This window comes from Capra hircus, chromosome 2 (assembly GCF_001704415.2).
Source record: "Capra hircus breed San Clemente chromosome 2, ASM170441v1, whole genome shotgun sequence".
NCBI lineage: Eukaryota > Metazoa > Chordata > Mammalia > Artiodactyla > Bovidae > Capra > Capra hircus.
The window spans coordinates 126,711,150-126,733,852 of record NC_030809.1 but is presented as its reverse complement, the minus strand read 5'-3'; the positions used below and the strand labels follow the sequence as shown (position 1 = coordinate 126,733,852).

The following is a 22,703-nucleotide window of genomic DNA, read 5'->3' as shown; positions in this document are numbered from 1 at the left end:
AAAGAAAAAGAAGAAATCACACAAAAGGACACAACTAGAAACATAATAAAGTTTTGCTTAGAAGTTAACAAAAGAAAACAAGGAAGACAAGCAAAAGTCAAAAGCTTAAAAGAAAATTAAGACAGCATGTTTAGGAACTAAGTTTCACAAATCCATGAAATAAGAAAGTTTAGAATGAGGTTTTTTTTGTTCCTGCAGGATCAGTAATGCACAAATATCATTCAAAAATCAAAGCAGTAAATAAGCTTACCATCTCAGACTGAATTTTCTACTAAATTAAACTTTTCATCACAGAACCCTACATGTCCCTTGTTTAAAAGACACGTCTACAATATTTTGGAGCTATCCATATAATATTCATCATTTCATGTAACCTGTATAATTCTACCAAAAATAATGACTAAGAAAATTAATAGAATGGGTACTGAAAATATTACTTTCTCTGTAAAGTTCACATCAAATCTACTTAGCATGGCAAAGAACCAAGCGCTCTACCCACTGGGTTCTAGATCCTTTTATTTTTCATACAATGCTCTATGTGTGTTAGGCTCAACGGTGAATTTATTTGGTTAGACTGCTGGCTTGAAGTATCTTTTTAAAGTTCATTTAGATCCTCCCTCCATTTACTTCCAGCTTAATTTCTCAACATGCCCTCAACACTCTCACCTTATGCATATAAATCTTATAGAAAAATGTACACATGCAGGTCACATAGAATTATTTGATTTTCCTTGAAATACACTTTTACTAATCTATGCATGGAGAAGGCAATGGCACCCCACTCCAGTACTCTTGCCTGGAAAATCCCATGGATGGAGGAGCCTGGTAGGCTGCAGTCCATGGGGTCACTAACAGTTGGACACGACTGAGCAACTTCTTTCACTTTTCACTTTCATGCGTTGGAGAAGGAAATGACAACCCACTCCAGTGTCCTTGCCTGGAGAATCCCAGGGATGACGGAGCCTGGTGGGCTGCTGTCTATGGGGTCGCACAGAGTCGGACACGACTGAAGTGACTTAGCAGCAATCTATGCATATTTTGTTTCCTCTGCCCTGGAACTGTCTCTTGCCTCTGGTGAATTCTACCTTATCTCTTATTAGCTACCTAAAATACCAGAAACTGATCTGGGAAGCTTTTCTCCAAGGCCTCAAGCAGAGTTAAGACTTTCTGGGTCTGCCTCCTTTATTTCAGTATAAATCTACTTGTGTCTACTGCTCAGACATAAAGTGACATAAGTTTAGATGGGTCTTCCCACCATAATTTTTAAAATCTTTCTTCCTCTTCCACTACCAAAAATCATGCCCTGGGATAAGAAAAAAGCACACTACAAGTATTCATCTTTCCTCTTTAAGAGCTAAGAAACTAAGTGTTATGCTATTCTAATACCAAACTCCAGATTTTCTTTCTTAGCTACTGCTACATGTCTTAATGCACGTGACAAGTCACACTAAAATGGCCTACAAAGTTATACACTGTTTAATATCTAGGTATATCTTTGGTAAACAGAAAATAAAATTGGTTCATGAATTATTGATCAGTAAGTGAAAGTGAAAGTGAAGTCGCTCAGTCGTGTCCGACTCTTTGCGACCCCATGGATTGTAACCTATCAGGCTCCTCCGTCCATGGGATTTTCCAGGCAAGAATGCTGGAGTGGATTGCCATTTCCTTCTCCAGGGGATCTTCCCGACAAACCGACAACCTGAGCAAACTCCGGAGATAGTGGAGGACAGGGAAGCCTGGCATGCTCCAGCCAATGGGGCTGCAAAGAGTTGGACACGACTTAGCAACTGAACAACAACCACAGATACACACTGGATTTGTAAAGGATGTTTTCTTACTATGACCTTGTTTTCCAACCCAAAAGAGAAAAAGGTACTCTCTTACTGCTATTCTTTTTCTGAGGTTGAAGAACTGTAAGTTTTAGTTCTCTAAACAAGCTCATAATCTATCATTTCTTAGCTGTGCCAGATTAGACAGATTTTCCGACATAGGCATAGGCATATGTCTTAGACTCAGTCAGATACTACCATAAAAGCTTTGAATCTCTAGCAAGTGATGCAAAAAGCCAGAGATGGGTAAGAAAGTATTCTCATGGTGTTGTCCCATAGCCAGTAACAGCAATTCCAATAGCAATAAAACCCTACCTACACTACTAGTTCTTGTTAGCTTCTCTTACGCATTATTCAGAAAACTATCGAGTTACCAATATTCTGCCAAAATTTAGCCAAAGTCAATTTTTATTGCTTTACATGAAGAACCCAACACCTGCAGGCAATAAATACACACACACAGCCTACCATATGCCAAGCACTTCTCTATTCACTAGCACGCAATGGTGAGCACAAACAAATTTGTCTGGAGAATTTACAGTCTAGTCTGGAAAACAAACACATCGTAAGACAACCAGAAAGAAAAGAAGTGTAAATTTTAGCTAAATAAAGAAAAAGAGCTGTACTGACTGCACTGACAGCCTGCATAGCAGAAGCTGATCTAAAAGGCAGACATAGGGAACTGGGAAAGGACACTGATAATACACTAACACCAAGTATCTGTATTATCTCCAAAAAGCACCTTACTGTAAAAACACTATTGTGATTCTGGAACTAGCTGATGTTTGTTCTTATTACAAAAAGGGATAAGTCACTATTCTGTTTTTAAAGAGAAACAGCCCAAGAAATAAATGAGCCTAAAGTAAGTACTTCATACAGTTAAAACTTCAAATGTTGATACAACTATCAGGAGGGATTCTCAGGATTCAGTTTAATGGTCAGACTCACAAAACCACCAGAGGCCACACTCAGCACCAGTCTATTTCGAGGCTTTAGAACAGAACCGGACATACCTCCCTAAGAGAGTCCTCACATGAACTTTCCTGCGCAGCAGTACACACAGCTGTCCAGAGCCCTTCTCTTTGCCTCACCAGGAGACAGCTCAGACATGAACGAGATCTGGTGGATAAAGCAGCTACCAGCGTGTCAGGTCTCAGGCCCCATGGGAATGGTATCTCCTATAAAAACCCCACAGCCAGCACTTTCAGACTTCCCACAAAGGACATGCGAGTTATGAGAGTCAATGCACTCAGGGAACGCTGACGCTATGGCTTCCCCATCAGCTACTAACAGTCTATAGTTTCTCCTAAACTGAATTCAATTTACCAACCAGGGGCCATTCTTAGCAAAGCAACAACATCTATTTACTTAGCTACTCAGGACCCAATAAAATAGAACAAGAAAACTTAACAGGAACTCGGGCATCCCCAATATCTATTAGTCAAAAATAACAAAAAATTACTCTATATACATACATTGTGGGTCAGTAAGAGCCTAAGCTTCACATCATCCTCACCCAGGAACCTACGCTGAGGGAGCCTCTATCATTTAAACTATCACCACTCACTGTGCCATCTGGCAAGAGGTGGAGCAGAACAATGTCCCAACTCCTAAACCCTTCCACCTACACTGCTGCTCATGTTTCACTGGCTCGCAAAAGTCACAAGGGCTTACCTAATGCAGGGGCATCCCTAGAAGTTTTAGAAATAGGTTACTAATCACTAGTTGTAATATCTACTATATATCATCTAAGAGCTAATGTAATAAAATAATTTTATAAATTCCACATCATAGTAATTTTATAAATTCAACCATTTAACATAACAATAATCCAAGCCTATGCCCCAATCACTGATGTTGAAGAAGCTGAAGCTGACCAGTTCTATGAAGGTCCTACAAGACTTTCTAGAACTAAATACCAAAGGGAAAAAAAGAAAAGATGTCCTTTTCATCACAGGGGATTGAAGTACAAACGTAGAAGTCAAGAGATACCTGGAGTAACAGGCAAGTTTGGCCTCCAAGGACAAAATGAAGCAGCCTTGAACAGAGTTTTGTCAAGAGAACACACTGGTCATAGCAAACACCCTTTCCCAATAACACAAGAGATGGCTCTACACATGGACATCACCAGATGGTCAATACAGAAATCAGATTGATCACATTCTTTGCAGCTAAAGATGAAGAAGCTCTATACAGTCTGCAAAAAAAAGACCGGGAGCTGACTGCGGCTCAGATCATGAGCTCCTTATTACAAAATTCAGGCTTAAACTGAAGGAAGTAGGGAAAACCACTAGGCCATTCAGGCATGACCTAAATAAAAAATCCCTAAGATTATACAGTAGAGGTGATGAATAGATTCAAAGGATTAGATCTGGTAGACAGAGTGCCTGAAGAACTATGGACAGAGGTTCTACACTGTAGAAGAGGCAGTGACCAAAACATCCCAAAGAAAATGAAATGCAAGAAGGCAAAATGGTTCCAAATTGGGAAAGGACTACAACAAGGCTATATACTGTCACCTTGCTTATCTAACTTTTATGCAGAGTACATAATGTGAAATGCCGGGCTGGATGAAGCACAAGCTGGAAGCCAGACAGCTGGGAAAAATATCAACAACCTCAGATATGCAGATGATACCGCTCTAACGGCAGAAAGTGAAGAGGAACTAAAGAGGGTGAAAGAGGAGAGCGAAAAGCTGGCTTAAAACTCAACATTCAAAAAATTAAGATAAGGGCATCCAGTCCCATCACTTCATGGCATATAGGAGGGGAAAAAGTGGAAGCAGTGGCTGACTTTATTTTCCTGGGTTCCAAAATCACTGCAGATGGTGACTGCAGCCATGAAACTAAAAGATGCTTACTCCTTGGAAGGAAAGCTATGATAAACATAGACAGCATACTAAACAGCAGAAACTGTTTGCTGACAAAGGTCTATAGAGAAATCCAGGCCGCCCCCAGCTACAGCTGTGTCCCAGAACCTGCACACTGCTCTCACTTTCGGGAGCTTCATCTCCCTGATTGGTGGCCCCCTCTACCTCATCTACTTCCAGATCCTAACACAACTGTAGGAGTAACAGAGGCAACAAGCCACAAATCGAACTGGTATTGTTTAAGAAGCCACCATGGCTGAAAGCGTGGTTGGATCCATTTGGTGGGAGATGAGAAGACTATCACCACCTTTAATCATGAAAGGAGAAAGAGACTTCACGCTTTCAGTTCTACGGCAAGTATAAACAGTCACCTGGCTAGAGAATGATGGCTGGAGAAGAAAACGCGAGAAAGCCATAAAGAGGAGTAGTACTGTGTACAAGGATTGAATTCCCTTCTTAAGTTCGAAAGAATCCTGGAATAAATCACACCATTAGGAAAGTTTTCATGATTTGGTTTCCTTTCTAAAAATGAAGCTTTCTCACCCAGCTGGGATTGGAGGCGATCTATATATCATTCAATCTCTACCTCTTACCCACCTGGGATGTGCCATGAATATAAGCAACCAATAGACTGGGGAAGATCCTAGTCTGTTTTGCAGTCTTCCAAATGGGAAGTTTCCAGAGGAAACCACCATAATGAGCGGCCTCATAGGGCTCTTTGAAAATGTTAAAGTTGATAAAACTCTTTGAAGACAAGGTACATTGTATTCTTTAAAAATAAATAGTTCAACTCAACTATCTCATTAGGAAGGTTGCTCTATGTTGAAAAATAAACTTGAAGCAAAACTAAATGATAAACATGCCTACCAGAAATCATTGTTGAGTTAACTGAAGTGAAAGTGTGTATACTAGAATGATTTCTTTTCACTTCAAAAAAAAAAAAAGGTATATATAGTCAAAGCTATGGTTTTTCCAGTAGTCATGTGTAGCTACGAGAGCTGGACCATAAAGAAGGCTAAGCGCCAAAGAACTGATGCTTTCAAACTATGGTACTGAGAAGACACTTGAGAGTCCCTTGGACTGCAAGAAGATCAAGTCAGTCAATCCTAAAGGAAATCAACCCTGAGTATTCTCTGGAAGGACTAAAGCTAAAGTTGAAGTTTCAATTATTTGGCCACCTGATGCTACGAGCCAACTCAGTGGGAAAGACCTTGATGCTAGGAAAGATTGAAGGCAAAAGGAGAAGGCGGCAGAAGAAATGATTAGATACTACCACAAACTCAACGGACATGAATTTGAGCATACTCCAGGAGACAGTGGAGGACAGGGAAGCCTGGTATACTACAGTCCACGGGGTCGCAAAGAGTTGGACACAACTTAGTGACTGAACAACAATAAATTTTATTTCCCAAATATTCAAAAAAAATGAGGATGGAGCCCTTTAAAGCACTGAAGTCTCCTTTGGACTCAGAAACACAATAAAGCAGAGAAAATAAATTAAGTAACTGAAACGTTTCATGATCAGCCCCGGAATACAGTACAGCTGTGGAAAGGTAGGCAATCTTCCCAAAGTAACAATGGGAACTCCTGGAAAAGGGAATGGCAACCCACTCCAATATTCTTGCCTGGTGAACCCCATGAACAGAGGAGCCTGGCTGGCTACAGTACATGGGGTCACAAAGAGTCGGACGTGCCTGAGCAACCAGACAACATCATCACTGGGAAAAAATGGCAGAGCCTGGATTTGAACGCAGGTCTGTGTGACTCCACGGTCTATTTCCTTTTCATGACATGACGATGCACAGCAAATATAGATGGAGAGAGTGAAGAAAGAAGAGTCAAAGGGCAAACTCCACCAGAGTACCAAGAAGGTTAGGAGGCAGGGAACTATATTCAATGTCCTATGACAAAGCATGATAGAAAAGAAATGAAAAGAATACATATATAACTGAGTCACTCTGCCGTACAGAAGAAATTAACACATTATAAATCGACTATACTTCAGTAATTTTTTTTTAAAGGTCAGGAGGAATAAGAGGACAAGATAGTTTCAGACAGGCAAAAAGTGAAAACTTTAAATAAGACAGTGGTGGACGAGGGATCAAGTGTCCACTGAAGCAGAGCTGCCACCAGCGATTTCAGTTTGGGCAATGCTAGGTTAGGTTCAGGGAGCCACCAGATTGAAGTAGCTGAGCATGGCAGGTGATAAAGGGAGGCACAGTGTTCAATATCCTGCTTGTGAAGAAAAGGAGAAAGGAAAATGGCTAACAGAAGACACAAGCTCAAGGGAAAGCTGTTTCGATTAATTTTTCAGGCAGGAAAAAGTAAAGCATGTTTGAAAGTTGTTTTCTTTTTAAAAAGGAGTACGGGGGAAGGGCAGGATCATAGAGACAAATGAAAGTAAGCAGGGTCCCTGAGAAGGGAGAAGTATTAACAATATAAAGCAACTTGAAGGGGAGGACAGAGGACAAGACTGTTAGATGGCATCACCGACTCAACTGACATGAGTCTGAGCAAACTCCAGGAGATGGTGAAGGACAAGGAAGCCTGGCGTGCTGCAGTCCACCAAGTCGCCGAGCTGGAAACAGCTGAGCAACAGAACAACAACAGATACTAAGTGAGTGACTGTAGTGGGCCTGGCCCTGCACTAAGCAGGTCCCATGTTTTAACATTCCATTTAACTCCATAGGAATCAACTCATTCCTTTTAACACATTCCTGCAGTGTGTCAGGGAGAGGGTGGTAACCTGTTAGTAAACTCTGAAAAGTGGAACAGCAGTAAATGACAGGGCTGGGTTAAGCCCCAGGCGATTTGCTTCCAGAAACCACATTTATCCTCTCAGCTACTATCTCTCCTGACTCAAGACTGAGGATGAGGGAAACAGAAATGCCACTATCTCTCTTGAGATAATGAAAAAGATAAAACACATCAATGGTACAGAGATGTGCTGTATTTGGGCTAGGATGGGACAGAGGTGTGAGGAAAGTTCAGGAGGATGCTGTAAGTTGTAAGCATTTCTTCCGTAGTCAAGATACACTCTGCTAGTTCCAGATAGATATACATGTTTATGACTAGATTACTGAAAACCATATTGTCCTGTTTTCTTAAATTCAAACACTATTTGGATAAAAACTGTAATGGAAAAAATTCAATTTGTATATTTTTTTCATAAGAGAAGTCTAAGAGGCTATACAAAATGATTAGAGAACTATCATAACCAAGGACAAAAAGAATAGAAAAAGTCCATACATGTCAATGTACAACTGAAGGACTTTAGCAATTTCCTCACTATAGGAAAAGCTCTTATGACTCATTCATTCTCTATTTAATTTATTGGGTACCACTTGTGCCAGGCACTGATTTAGGCCCTGGGATTGCAGCAGTGAACAAAACAGATAAAAACAATCCCCATGGAATACATATCCTAATTGAAGAAAGGATAACTAAAACAAATTAACTAAAAATAAATTGTACAGCAATGTGAGTACTAAGGAAAAAAATAAAGCAGAGAAGATGATGGGAGCACAAAGTGGGAAAGGGGGAATTGGAATTTTAAATAAGAAGGTCAGCGCATAACTGAGAAAATGACATTTGAGGAATTCCTAGAGGAGGTGATGGAGGGGAACCCAATGTACATGTGGGGAATCAATGTTTCAGGCAGTAGAAATAGTCCAGGGAAAGATGAGGTGAAAATGTGCCTACTGTTTACAACCCTCTGCAAAGAGACCCAATGAGGCTGGAAGAGCATGAAGGTAAAGACAAAAATGGTGGGCTGGAATACTCAAGAGTCCTCTCAGCTACTGTGAGACAGATGGAAGTGGAATCTATCCACTCAGTGGAATCTGAATGGGAATGTTACAATCTGAATATTATTTTAAAAGAATCACTCTGGCTGCTCTAGAGAACAAACAGCAGGAGGTACCAGGGGCAGAAGCGCGGAGAGCTGCGGAGGATGGTGCTGGCTCTTTTCCATCTGCCCCTCCAGGCCTCCTCTCCACCGTTCCCCACCCTACTGTGTGCCGAGGATGCCTAGGATGCTGACTGGGGCATGGACCGCCCTGCCTGCTGGCACGAGATAAACAATATGGACTGTATGTACATAAAACTGAATAATCGCCATGATTGGCAAAGAATGAGGTAAATCTATACATGTCTATAAGAGATTATATTGGGAGGCGGAGGGGGTTGACCCAGGTACCTTAGTAATATATAGAAGACTATTTCGAGAGTTGCCTTTTTTTTTTAAAGATATATAGATATGTAAGAATAAGAAAATTCTAAGAAAATAAAAGAAATTGTTTAAAGTGGTAGCCTCTAAGCAGGCTGATGTGAGCAAATCTATTTTTCACTGTCTACTCTTTTAAACTGTTTGAAATTTTTTCAATAAACAAATTTCAATAAAGACCAGTTAATAAGTTACCTTGCACTGCACAAAACCTATGGTGTTGAATACAGAACTATATCTGAACAGTTCAAGTTTTATTCATTAACATGCATATTTTGTTAGAAGACACAGAAGCCCTGACCAATACTACCCTGAATCTCAGACATATTTCTCTATTTGTGGTAACACTGAACCTTTTACATACTCCTAGAGTTTTCCAAATGCCATATATATGGGGAAAAAACAAGGTTTAATGCAGATGGTTTCAAATGGAAAAAAGCAAACGTGACCTGATTCCTATGAAGAACTGGCTTACTGACATTCATTTTGGCACTGATCATGATATCAAAGGAACAGTCCATATCATGATTTCTGTTTCACTGATAGTATAATTCCCAGAATGAATATTTTAGAACTAGCAGTAAATAACAATATAGAAAAAAATATTAATTTTTTTCAGGCTTATCTTAAAATATTCTGTCAAAGCCAACAAATCAACACTGTTAAAAAAAGTATGCAAACTATTGTACCTGAAGAATGTCAAACTATTTCTCTAAGCCTTCAAAAATGTAGATAAATATACCAACACAAATATATATAGGATTATGCAAATTTTGGGCTTCCCTGGTGGCTCAGACGGTAAAGCGTCTGCCCGCAATGCGGGAGACCGGGGTTCGATTCCTGGGTCGGGAAGATCTCCTGGAGAAGGAAATAGCACCCCACACCAGCACTCTTGCCTGGAAAATCCCATGGATGGAGAAGCCTGATAGGCTACAGTCCGTGGGGTCACAAAGAGTCGAACACGACTGAGCGACTTCACTTTCACGCATATTTTATTTTACCTATGTAAGTGAAAAACTTAAAATTATTTATTTCTCATCTTATCCTATTTTTCTCCTTACCACCACAGTGCAATTGTCCCTGTAGACAAAACTTTAATGTTATCAGAATCATAACATATTATTTCCCCAATAAATTCTAGAAAAGAATTTAAGTCAACCAAATCTACTTGAATACAAAAGATTCCTCAACTGGTTTTTGATAAAAATTTTTTACACCTCTTCAGAGGAAGCTTTTTGTCCTTTCTCTGTTGGCAAAAAATTTTAATAGATTTCCCCAGACAGCTGGTTAACATTATCAGTAAAAGTTGGAGACATCTAAAGCAATAGAAACATAATGTATTAAGGCTTTTACATGCCACAAAACTGTACAAAAAAAAATCATATAATAAGTCATTTGTCTTTAACTCTCTGGGGATCTGAAGTACTTATATACGTCATTAAATTGTTACATTTAAGCTAATGCAAGTATTTTCAAAAATTAAATGTTTTAAAATATGTCAAATGCAACAAAAAAGACACAGATGTGTATAACGGACTTTTGGACTCAGAGGGAGAGGGAGAGGGTGGGATGATTTGGGAGAATGGCATTGAAACATGTATACTATCATGTAAGAATCGAATCGCCAGTCTACGTCCGATGCAGGATACAGCATGCTTGGGGCTGGTGCACAGTGATGACCCAGAGAGATGTTACGGGGAGGGAGGTGGGAGGGGGGTTCATGTTTGGGAACGCATGTACACCTGTGGTGGATTCATGTCAATGTATGGCAAAACCAATACAGTATTGTAAATTAAAATAAAGTAAAAAAATATATAATAAAAAAATAATAATAAATGTGAACGGAAAATTAAAAAAATAAAATAAAATATGTCAAATGGAGAGGGGGAAAAGATAGAGGGAAATATAAATAACAGAAATTAAGAAAAGGGGCCACCACATAAATGCTTACCTGTGGCATCAAACTCAATTGGCTGGCACCTGCGGTGAGAAGACCAGTCACACTTAAGGACTTGCCCTCCTTCCACAATCCCAGGCTGGGTAGTGTTTGCTTTGGGCGCTCCCACCAGAAGAAACATCCTGCTAAAATACAAATGGGAAGACAAAGACTTTAAGTTACACAAAGCATAACCCCTCTCTTATGATTTAGGAAAAGCAATCATTCTCCTTATTTTATCCATAAATATTTTTAAAAAACCACTCACTGAGAGCATAATCCATCTTCCTTACTCATTCGGTGCTCTTTTACATACATACATTATTGAGTATGGTTTATTCAATCCAGTAACACATTATAGGGCAACTTCAGGCTTGTTGTCGCTGTTGTTCAGTCACTAAGTCGTATCAGACTCTGTTGTGATGCCATGGACTGCAACATGCCAGGCCTCCCTGTCCCTCACGATCTCCCAGATCTTGCTCAAACGCATGTCCACTGAGTCGGTGTTGCCATTCAATCATCTCATCCTCTACTGCCCCTTCCCCTCCTACCCTCAATCTTTCCCAGCAGCAGGGTCTTTTCCAATGAGTCGACCCTGCCTCAGGTGGCCAAAGGACTGGAGCTTCAGCTTCAGCATCAGTTCTTTGGCGCTCAGCCTTCTTCATGGTCCAGCGCTCACATCTGTACATGACTACTAGAAAAACCACAGCTTTGACTATAGGACCTTTGTCGGCAAAGTTATATCAACTAAAAATTTATGCCAGCCAAACTGTCACTTTAGATAGGTACAGTTTATCATGTCAATTATAACTCAATAAATTTGTTAAAAATATATGCTGGCTGAAGACAGGGACATTTTGTTTTAATTTGTGGGTTTTGGGGTTTTTTTTAATGATTTACTTTATACATTCTATATCCTGAATGTTCAAAAAAAATAAATGATTTCTAACGTATGGTAAATCTAAATATTATCATTTCTCCACTGGGAAAACTTATCTTGTCTTAAAACTACATACTTCAATTTTTTTTTATAGCGACTAACAAATTTCTCTTTTCACTGGATTAATCTAATCAACCTCTGGTCAAAGAACAAAACCACTATTCAATTTCCTAAAAGGGTAAAATTAGCAAAAGATAAAAATAATCAGGAATCAGATTTTTAAGTAAAAGAGGTCTTTTCTTTAGCTGTTTTTCTATTCATTCAGAAAAAGATAGATTGAGTGTCTCCACTACTAAGGCACAGATCTGGGCACTAGAGAAACCAGGGTGAATAAAACCATCCTGATTCCTGCTCTCAGTGGAGCTTACATTCCCTCGGGGGAAAATCAAGAAACTAGCAAAGAAAATTAGTAGCTGTTACAAGTGCTAGGAAAGAAACCAACAACTGGCTGAGAGACATTATTTGGGTATGGGGAGAGGACACCTTTTTAGATAAAGGTAAGTTATCTCTAAGGAATGCAGGGGAGAGATTTTCTTCAGATAAAGGGATATCTAAGGAAGTTATCTTTACAGAACTAGGAGAAAAGACTTCTTGTAGGTAAAGTCACAGATGGATTTACCTCTAAGTACACTGAAGTGTACATGATGAGAAGGAAGTTGCCAGTGTCTTGTGTATTGGGAATAAGGGAGTGAGATGCAGAGGTTGAACAAGTCAGTCAGTCCTAAAAGAAATCAACCCTGAATATTCACTGGACGGACTGATGCTGAAGCTGAACCTCCAATACTTTGGCCACCTGATGAGTGGCTCTGCTGAACAGCCAACTCAGTAGAAAAGACCCTGATGCTGGGAAAGACTGAAGGCAAAAAGAGGAGGGGGCGGCATAAGAAGAGATGGTTAGATAGCATGACCAACTCAATGGACATGAATTTGAGTAAACTCTAGGAGACAGTGGAGGACAGAGTAGCCTGGAGTGCTGCAGTCCACGAGGTCACCAAGAGTGAGACACGACTTTGTGACTGAACAACAACAATGGAGAGGTGGAAGGGAACATCCCAGGCAGAGGTACAAAGACGCAAGGCAGGAAAGAGCTTAGAAAGAGGAGCGGCTGAAGGACAGCAAGCTGAGAACAGCACAGAACAAAACGAGGGTGCGCGTGAAGCGAAGGGCGCTTGGCCAAAGCTAAATCACGCAGGGTCCTTCAGCCAGAGCAAAACTTCCGGATTTTCTCCTGAGGTCCATGTGAAGCTTCTGAATGTTTCTTTTTAAAGCAACAGAAAGACATAATCTAATAAAGAATATGAAATTTGGTGCCTTAGGGGAAACAAATAAAGAGGGAGGGGGGCAAAAATGGAACAAGAAAAGTGAGAGACTTTCAGCAGTGCAGGGAGGAGGTGACAGTAACTGAGATTGAGAGCGTAGATGGAGAAAGAGACGGATGGGCAGATTTGGAAAATATCTGGAGTAGAATGAACAGGAAGAGCGCATGGCTTGACTAAGGTAGAAAGAGAAGATGAGATGAAAGAATACCTCAGTGTCCTTCTGGAGTGCAGGAGTGGGAGAACCATACACTGTGCTGGAAAAGCAGAGAGAGTAGGGAAGCAAAAGGCAGACTGAGTATTTTCCAGGAAAACCAAGAATTCAGTTCCCAACATGTTAGCCTGCAACACCTGTGAGACACCTACTTGGTGATCTGTGGCTCTAAGCAGAGTCCTGTCTTAGAGATGACATGGTGAGAATGTCAACTAGGAATGCGGAGTTTCACACAGAGAGGAGGACCAAAGAGAGGAAGCAACAACATTTAGGAGGCAGAGAAAGAGGACAGGGTAAAAGAGGCTGAGCAGGACAGAGTCAAGCACAGAAGGCCCTCGATTAATGGTACCACCGCTATCATTTCATCTCCTTATTACACACTAAGCCATTTAAACTTTCTTCCAGCAAAGAAAATACTCACAATTGCTTTTCACTTTTTTGTGAAATTAGAACAAAACTACATCTTAAATATAGAATGCTCTAATTTCTTTCTTTTTTTTTTTTTAAGCTAAAAGATTTTTATTGTAAGGTTGTAAGGTAATCATGGCATCAAAGGAAAAGTGATAAAACTGATTTGGTGGAAGAACTGGAATGCTTTGATTTTAACTTTTATTTATCAATTTCATTTCTTCTGGATGGTATCTGCCAAATCCTATTTAGACCAGTCAAGAGCTGGCTGCATGAATTACTTGAATCTTGCTTTCAGATACTCATCTTAAAACTCCACACTCAAAAGACAAAATTCCCAACCAAGCCACACCCTGCTGAATAAAGTTTTATGCAGTCATATTTGGCATCAGTAGAACACCAATGCTGGCTCTTTGTCCTCATAGCCAGCTAAGTTTTCATTCAGCAAGGAAAAAAAAAAAAAAAGGTGAGTAAGAGAACCTTTAATCCCCATGAATAAGAAAGCAGCTCAGTTATCATCCTACCCTCCTTTTCTACAGCAAAGCTGGTTAACAGTTAAATTACACACACACACATCCATACACACACACATATATATGAAATCTGCCTTTCAACAGGTCAAAAGTTTGGCTACAAAATTATAAAATTGCCCCTCCTCATCTGAATTAAATGATTCTTGAGTACAAGATAGGGGAAAAAAAAAAAGTATTTCTGAGAAGTATACTTTTCAGATCTGTACCTAAAAAAGCATAGGATCATTCCTGCAGTAGCCCTAATAAGGGTAATACAAGCACAGGTGTGTGCTATGATTTTTGTGTTGTGGATAAAGGACAGGTTCCAGGACATCAGGACAGAAGAGCCGGTTCTCAGAATCTATCTAAAAACCTACAAGCAAACTCATTTCTGAACTGTCCTCACACAGCACACTACAGTATCTTTAATAATTTTTTGGCAAAGCACTTCTTCCTACCTTATAATAAACTGCTTCCATGAATGAAGGATACCTTCATTCATCTTTGTACTGCCACATAATAAGCACTTTAAAAAGCTTTTTAAATTGACAACTGAGTGGCAAGTAATTTGATAGTTACAAGTCTCAGTTTTAACAGCCATACATAAAAAGCCACCTCCACTATCACCAACCCCTGCAGAATGCAGAAATCATCCTCCAATAAACATCTGATTATTTAAGTTATCCTCATATAATTTCTCTCTGTAACATATCACTTCTTAATCTTGGATTTCAGATACTTGAGGGCTGGGAAGTTGGTAGGGGAAACAGGCTTCAGCAAAGACAGAAAAAAGGGCACTGTAGGAGAGTTCTGAATGGAAATTGCACTCACTCTTGGTAGCACAGAGCTCGAGTTCCTTGGATAAGACCAGAAACAAGGCTGCTGCTTTTCATCAGACCATTTGCACATTATGGGCATGAAATGACAGTAATTAGATGTGCTGACCAGGGTGTTCATCAAGTTTTCCTAAGCATACCTTCATGTGCAGTCTTGCACACTGGTGAAATGCCACAGAAACGGTAGACTAATGTGAAAGGAATGCGTGAGCATTCTCAGCTTCTAAGTGCTAGGTTAACGGGAGGACTGGGAGGGAAAAAGAGCTGAGAAATACAGTTCTTTGTGCAAAGTGTCAACATGATATTTAAGTTACTTGTAACAGTGTTAGAGAAAGTTTTAAAAGAGAAAAATGGAGAGATAAAAACAGTAAGACTGCCTTAGACAAATGTTAAGTCCTAAAAGGGAGAGAAAAAAATTACGCATTTGTAGAGAACAAAGAGTACAGCATGACAAAAGATACTATATGAGAAAATTAAGACTATAAGAGCAACACATATCACAGAGAGGAAAAGCCCGCTAGTGTGCTGGGAGGACAAGTTTATGTCATGTGTCTTTCTGCCCCAGTAACAAAAAGCAGCCTGTTAATAAAACACCTTATAAATAATTAAATCATTTTTACTTAAGTTCATCTAGGAATATCTAATGAATGTCTACAACAGCTTAATTAAAGTAAAAGAAGTGACACACCAGGAAAAAAAAAAAAAGTGTGATGTAAGCAGCACCGTCTAATGGGCAGTTTGGGACTAAAGGTTCTAATCACCATATAAATCATTCAAGACAGTCACTGTAAATCTCTCAGCCTCAGTTTCCACTTCCATTGTATGGAAATAGTAATGCCCAGCACAATTACTTAAAAGCGCAATTTTCTGAATGTGTACAGATAAAAGCAAACTTAGAAAATGTGACCACTTCATAAAAATACAAGATGATGACATCAGAACTGAAAACAACTATTAACAAAATTATTCCCTAATAAAACAAGAAATAAAAAGTTAAAATCTCTTTTTAAAAGAGCTTTTTCTTTCCTCAATTTTCTCGAAGGGTCATTAATTAACCCAAAGGCAAGCTCTCAGGAGAGAGGTAAAAAAGAAGGTAGAAAATAGTTGGCTTGCAACATTTCCTGACAATGGTGGACAGTTGGGGAAGATACACAGAGTTAGTTGAGGCTGACAGAGATTTCTCTGATAAGCAGCAAAAATGTGAACTTGAGCAACTGTTTCACGTGCTTGCAGTTTCCTGGCAGAATCCATCTCCCACCAGAAAGTTTGCCCCAAAACAGTATCAGAATCCCCATTTTCACTCAATGACTTATTTTCATTAAATGGCTTTAAAATTAAGGTTTACATATATGAGCAGGCTGTTAATATCATGCCAAGAAATTCTAAAATACAAAGGGTAGAATGTGTGTTTGGGGGAAGCAGGTGAAGAAGAAAGAGGGAGGGCCAGCAGATAGGAAAGAAGGGAGAAAGGGAGGGACAGGATGAAGGCGAAGAGAGGAGGGAGCGCAGAAGAGGGGGAGGAAAAGGAAATTTTAAAAAGGGAAGGGAAGGAGGGAGGGAGGGGAAGAGGATGTGAGAGAGAGACAAGAGGATGTGAGCAGACAAGCAGGAAGATGCCCTGTGGGTGCACTTCTAACCCAAAGTGTCCCTTAGGGGCAGTTGCTTCCCGGACTGGGACCTTGACCACCCACGAGAGACAACCAGCCAACAATGACAAGAACACTTTTCAAACTCTCCAAATGAACTAAGTTATTTGGCTGCTTTCGGCATCGACTTCTCCATGATAAAGCATGTTGAATATATTTTGGCTGACTCTGGCTGACCAGTGAGGTTTCACCAAAAGGAACTTCCGAAAAATGATCGTATACATATACAGAAAGAAATGTGTATAATAGTGTCTGAATGTTATTTCAGAGCTATAATTCCAGTCTCATTTGCTTTTCATTTAAAAAAAAAAAAGCAGTTACAGTCAACATTTATATGATGTAAAACAGATGCATTAACTATAAATTCTATGTATTTGCTCTTTTCCTTCATAATATCTATCCTATAAACCTTGGGCCTTCATCAGGAGAAATCAACAGAGGACTTGCTTTCCAAATAAAAATGACAGAATCTATGCATGTATATTATTCATGATAAGAAAAAAGAACCAATATAGCCGAGCCACACTACATTCAGTTCATGAAAATAACCTGTGTTATTTGGTAAAGGGTTGTGAAGTCACTCAGTCGTGTCCGATTCCTAGCAACGCAATGGACTACCAGGCTCCTTCGTCCATGGGATTTTCCAGGGAATAGTACAGGAGTGGGGTGCGATCGCCTTCTCCAAAAAGATTGTGAAGATGGTTACAAAGATGAAGGGAGAAATAGGATGTAAGCTTTTAAATGTAGATGCAGACTGGGCCAGACTGAAAGGGGCCTTCATCCAGGTTAAGCAGTCTGGACTTCATCTCGGGTCATGAGAACACTGCTGAGGAAATTTAAACAGCAGAATACCAGGATCAAAAGATGCTTCAGAAAGAGAAAACTATTAGAAACACGTAAGATGTTTTGCAGGTCTAAGAGCTAAATGAGGAGCAAAAGGGTGATGACCTGAGTACCACAGACCATGCTTGTGACAGCTCGTCAAAGTACAAGTGGAAAGCAGGGACGGATGCAAGAAAAACTTCTAGGACCTTCTGCCTGGTGACTAATCACTGACTAATATTAGGGGTGTGCAGTAGGAGAGATAAAGAAAAATAGAAAATGAGAGGGAGGAATATGAAATGATTTCCAGAGCGACAGAGAGAAGGAAGGTACCATAATAGAAACAGGTGCTACTGGCATCACTTAGTGAAAAAGTGCCTTTTCTTTTTCGTCAAATTGAGGTAAGACAGTCTAGTCAAGGAGAAATGATCCAGAGGCTGTTGAATATAAAGTTTGAGCTCTGCTTTGAGATAGAAGATGCAGACAGGGAAGCAGTATGGTTTTAAAAGCTCTCCAGGTGTTGCAAACAGGAAGTCAGGACGGAGAATCATTTTGCAGGACGGTCTGCGACCACGGCACACTCACCCAAACCTTGTCTTTGGGGTCACAGGACAAGAAGTAACTGTAAGGCTCCAATCATGTTTAATGGGGGGAAAAGCAAGCCTTATAATCTAGCGTTGCTCATTACAGCATTATTTCAAAATATATGTAAAATGAGAACTGTATAACATACCTTAAGAATAAGAAGACTGTTCATTTTCTTCTTAAAATTTGAACACAAAAATTAAATGGAATTTGAATTTCATTTGTTTTGCCTTTTGTCCCCATCATTTTACCCTACAGCATCCCACTCAAACAACTAAAGGCTGCAAATGCTTCTGGCCTCAGTTCCCTCATCTGTAAGAATGAGTTTATCTGCTTCCCTTCTTCCCCTAGGGGTCTGTGGTGTAGAGCAAAATGAGAAATCACAGCAAAAGTGCTTTGTAAATTATAAAATAGGTCAACCAATGTAAAATACCATTATTATAACTAAGCCTAGGGTGTAATTTTTAACTCCCTCGATTACTCTCCATAAGAAAAACCTGCCTTTGCTTCTTGGCCCGTGTACACTATTTACACTTAAAGTAAGTTTGGCAATACAGTCACCATAAATTAATGCATGCAGGAAAAAAAATAGGGAGTGCCAATGTTTTATTTTTTCATAATTCCTTTTCCTTTTCTTCTGAATCATAGCTAATTTACAATGTCGTGCTAGTTTCTGCTGTACAGCAAAGTGATTCAGTTTTATATATGTATGTGTGTAATCTATTCTTTTCCATTATGGCTTATTACAACTTACTACAAGACATTGACTATAGTTCCCTGTTCTATATAGTAAATCCTTGTTGCTTTATTTTATATATAGTAATTTGCATCTGCTAATCTCAAACTCCTAGTTTATCCTTCTCCCCTACAATCTTTCCCCTTTGGTAATCGTAAGTTTGTTTTCTATATTTTTCATAATTTTCAAATCACAATTTTTCTGACTTTTCACTTTAAACCTAAGACATTTCTGGAGAAATTGTACTGAAGTCACTTTAATATTTTTGCTTATTATGAACACTGATTCATTAGTTTTCATTAGGGTATGGATATAATTTGGTAACAATTTTCTGTAACAAGAAAAATGAGACATAAAACAGTCCTTCAGCTGCCAAAGTTATTTAGACACCTTCAGAAACCAGAAGCAGCAGGAGGAGACCTCACTGCTTCCTCATTAATCCAGGCACTCTTCCTTCAGAAGAAAGGAATTTTTAATTAGCACTTTTTTTAACATGAATTTTATTTCCCTTTAGATGTTTATTATCACACCAAATGACAACAATAAATGCAGCTGTTGATACTGTAAATGGCATTCTCATGCATCTGAGATTCCAATGCTTATTAAACTTTAAAAGTACCTTTCTACAAAATTAAGCACATTGTTGTTGTTTAGTCATTTCAGTCCTGTCTGACTCTTTGCAACCCCATGGACTGTAGCCACCAGGTTCCTCTGTCCACGGGATTGTCCAGGCAAGAATGCTGGAGCGGGTTGCCATTCCCTTCTCCAGGAGATCTTTCCAAGCCAGGGATGGAACCCCCATCTCCTGCACTGGCAGCCGATTCTTTACCACTGAGCCACCAGGGAAGCATAAGTTTGCATCAATCTTTTTCAAATCTGAAATGCTCAGAAGTAGACACCTTTGTTTATATATATTTTGGGTTTTTTTTAAATCTCAAAGATGATTTTATATTTTTTTTAAGTTAGGCTATTTCTAGAGCTCACTAGTCTATTAGTAACAAAGTTAGTGAAGAAAGTTTCAAAATGTTATATGAAACCAAACCAACTTCAATTTTACCTTACATTAAAGGCCCAAGTGGGAGATCATGTAAACCCGTGAGGTCACAGTGTATTCAACAACTACAATGGCTAGTCACAAAGTAGACATCCAGCCTCGCAACCAAAAAATAGGAAATATGTCATGCCAACAGTCAACATTACTGCACTTTCCATGGTAAAAACACTTAAGGTTTATCACGTTGTCACATATCTTCACACCACTATGCTCAGAGGGTTGCCACAGAGTTAAGAGCAACATTTGCAAAACACTCCATCAACGTGAAAGCATTTAAATGCTAATTCTTGTTTCTGTAACTCTTGACAAAAGACAACATGCATTTTCAAAATTATTAGAATTATCAAGAGCACTCTGAGAGCAACTAAAATCCTCCGGAATATAAAGGCATACACTTAAAACTATCTGGAGACAAAAAGAAATTTAAATAACAAAAAAGGCTGAAAATATGATTACATCAAATGAGAAGGCAGTAAATGCTTCCTGAAGTTAACGATTATTTTTATCACTTTGGAAAATCTGTGCTCAGGTCTCATAAAAAGCAATGACGCTGGAGAAAGCAAAATTGAGTTCACTACAGAGATCGAGGTCTAGTTTCCACCAACTGCTTCCAACAGATTTACTGCTGCAAAGGTTGTCATTAAAATGAATGATAATCAACAACTCCCAGAAAGAATAAATCCTGATGAATACTATTAAGAGTCAAGGAAAAATACTTAATCATCCTCAAATTAGGTATGTATGAATAGGAAAAAATGGTTCTAAAAAGCACTGACCATTAAAATTATCCTCCCTCCCCTTCCCAAAAAGCAATACTTTAAAATACAGGAAAAAAAACACAAAAATATGTTGCTACGATTTATAAGAGCTAAGAACAGCTCTCCCTGTTGGAAACAAGATTTAAACATCAAAAGACAGCCAGTGAACACTGATTAAATCAGTATTTCTAACGCTAAAAAAGGTGGTAGGTGGTGAGAATGATGTCAGCGTTTGGTGACGTGAGAGACAACTTTTAATCCAATAATGACAATAACTCTGTTCCAAATCCTGTGCAACGCGAAACGCTGGCAATTTGAAACATAACTGAAACGACCTGTAGTGAGTGAAAACTCAGCAAACACCCTTGTTCTTTCTGAACAATGACCCAAATAATGGATCACTATAAAAAGAACAGATGACACATCCAATTCATCTGTTCAGCCTCCAACGTGCACAGGTTTGACAGTCTCAGAGAGAAGACACAATGAATCTCCTACAACAGAATGGTCATTTTAGTCATCAGAATGTCTGGAAAAGGAGCAGACGAGGAGGGACAGAATGAGACTGAGAGGCGTAAAGAATGAGAGAGGGCTTTGGGGAGAGCGAAAAACACGGGTGTTTAAGTAAGGCTGTGAAGCAAAAAAGACGACTACAGGAAAGGCTAACTCTAACTGGTATCGGAGAGAAAAAAGTTCGGAGATGAAACTGACCACATCCCGGGCGCCCGCAGAGGCTGCGCGGTGTTCCGCCGGACTAGCCTTTGTTGATTTCCCTCTTTCCCCTAATTTTAAGCACAGGTCTGCTTCAAAGCGCTCCCTATGAAGAAGGGGGCAGGGGGAACTGGGTGATGAGCAGTGCGGGGGTTCACCTCCCCCAAGTATTTCATCCACCCAGAATCTAACTCGCCCAGTGAGGGGGAGGGAAGGTTAGAAGGAACGGATAGACGCCGGGATCTTTTGCAGAGGTCGCTCCCTGTGGGAAATCACAGGGTGGGTGCGCTTGATGGCGGAGGGGACCAACTCCCCTTCCAAGTGTGGCCACTTACGAAGACACGCTGGGCACGAAGAAGTCCACCGCGAAGCCGAAGTAACTTCCCTCTGGGCCGGAGTACTCCGCAGGACTCTCCACATCTAGATTGAAGGCGCCGCAAAGAGGCAGCAGGATTCCGGGGAGAAGGAGCAGGAGGCGGCGGGGGCGAAGGCGCAGTCGCAGCCGCGGCAGAGAAGCCATCGTCGAAGTGCGCGCGGGGCGCCGAGCCCGGAGCCGCGGCCACCCCGCCCGGAGCGCACGGAGCCCGAGGCCCGCCGCCTGCGCGCGCCGAAACTTGCCAGCTGCTCGCTTCCCCGCGAGTCCCGGACAGCGCTGGGGGAGGAAGGAGGGCCGAGCTGCGGAGCGGCCGCCCGGGAAGTGGGGCGCAGGGCGCGCGGGGCGGGGACAGCAGCGCGGGCGGCCCCCGCCTCTCTCCCGCTCGGCCGCTCAGCGTCGCGCCTCGGGCTCGGGACTGCCGGGACCGGCGCCGCACCCCCGACCCGGGTCCTGCCTCGGCCAGTGGGAGGAGGCAGAGCAGGAGGAGGAGCCGCCCTAGAGGCTGAGCCAATTCGCAGGAGGAAGTGGGGGAGGAGAGTCAGCCTCGGACTGGGACGAGCCGAGCATACTTCCGTGCGCGCTGGCTATCACCCCCTGTCCCAAGAACGGGGCTCGAGGATCGAGGCCCCAGACCCTCAGAGCCCGGGTCACCGGCAGCGCTCCTAGACTAGGGCCTCAAACCCAGAGCCGGAGTGGGGGTGGGGGGTGAACGATGGTCGGTGGAGGAGATGCTCGAGCGTCCCAACCCGCCCGCGCCCTACGGAGTGCCAAGGGCAGCCGGATTCCCCCGGCAACTCTTGTGCGACTTTTACTTAAAAATGAGTAAAGCTGTGTCCGTGTCTCGTGCTTCTGGTACTTTAAAGCCCTCAGGCACTCACAGACGAAACTCTAATTAATGGTCGTTCTCCCCAATTCTAGCCCACACTCAAA

General features: G+C 40.9%; 1 protein-coding gene across 2 annotated transcripts in view; it reads right to left on the bottom strand.

Moving 5' to 3' along the window:
• The window catches only part of ITGAV (integrin subunit alpha V), a 105,715-nt gene extending 83,542 nt beyond the window's left edge, over positions 1-22,173 (bottom strand). The window contains exons 1-2 of one of the 2 annotated variants that reach the window (XM_018054400.1): positions 21,733-22,173; positions 10,875-11,002 (exon numbers count right to left, since the gene is read on the bottom strand). In XM_018054400.1, coding sequence (XP_017909889.1) covers positions 10,875-11,002; positions 21,733-21,917 — 313 coding nt within the window. In that variant the 5' untranslated portion in view covers positions 21,918-22,173. 2 annotated transcript variants of the gene reach the window in all.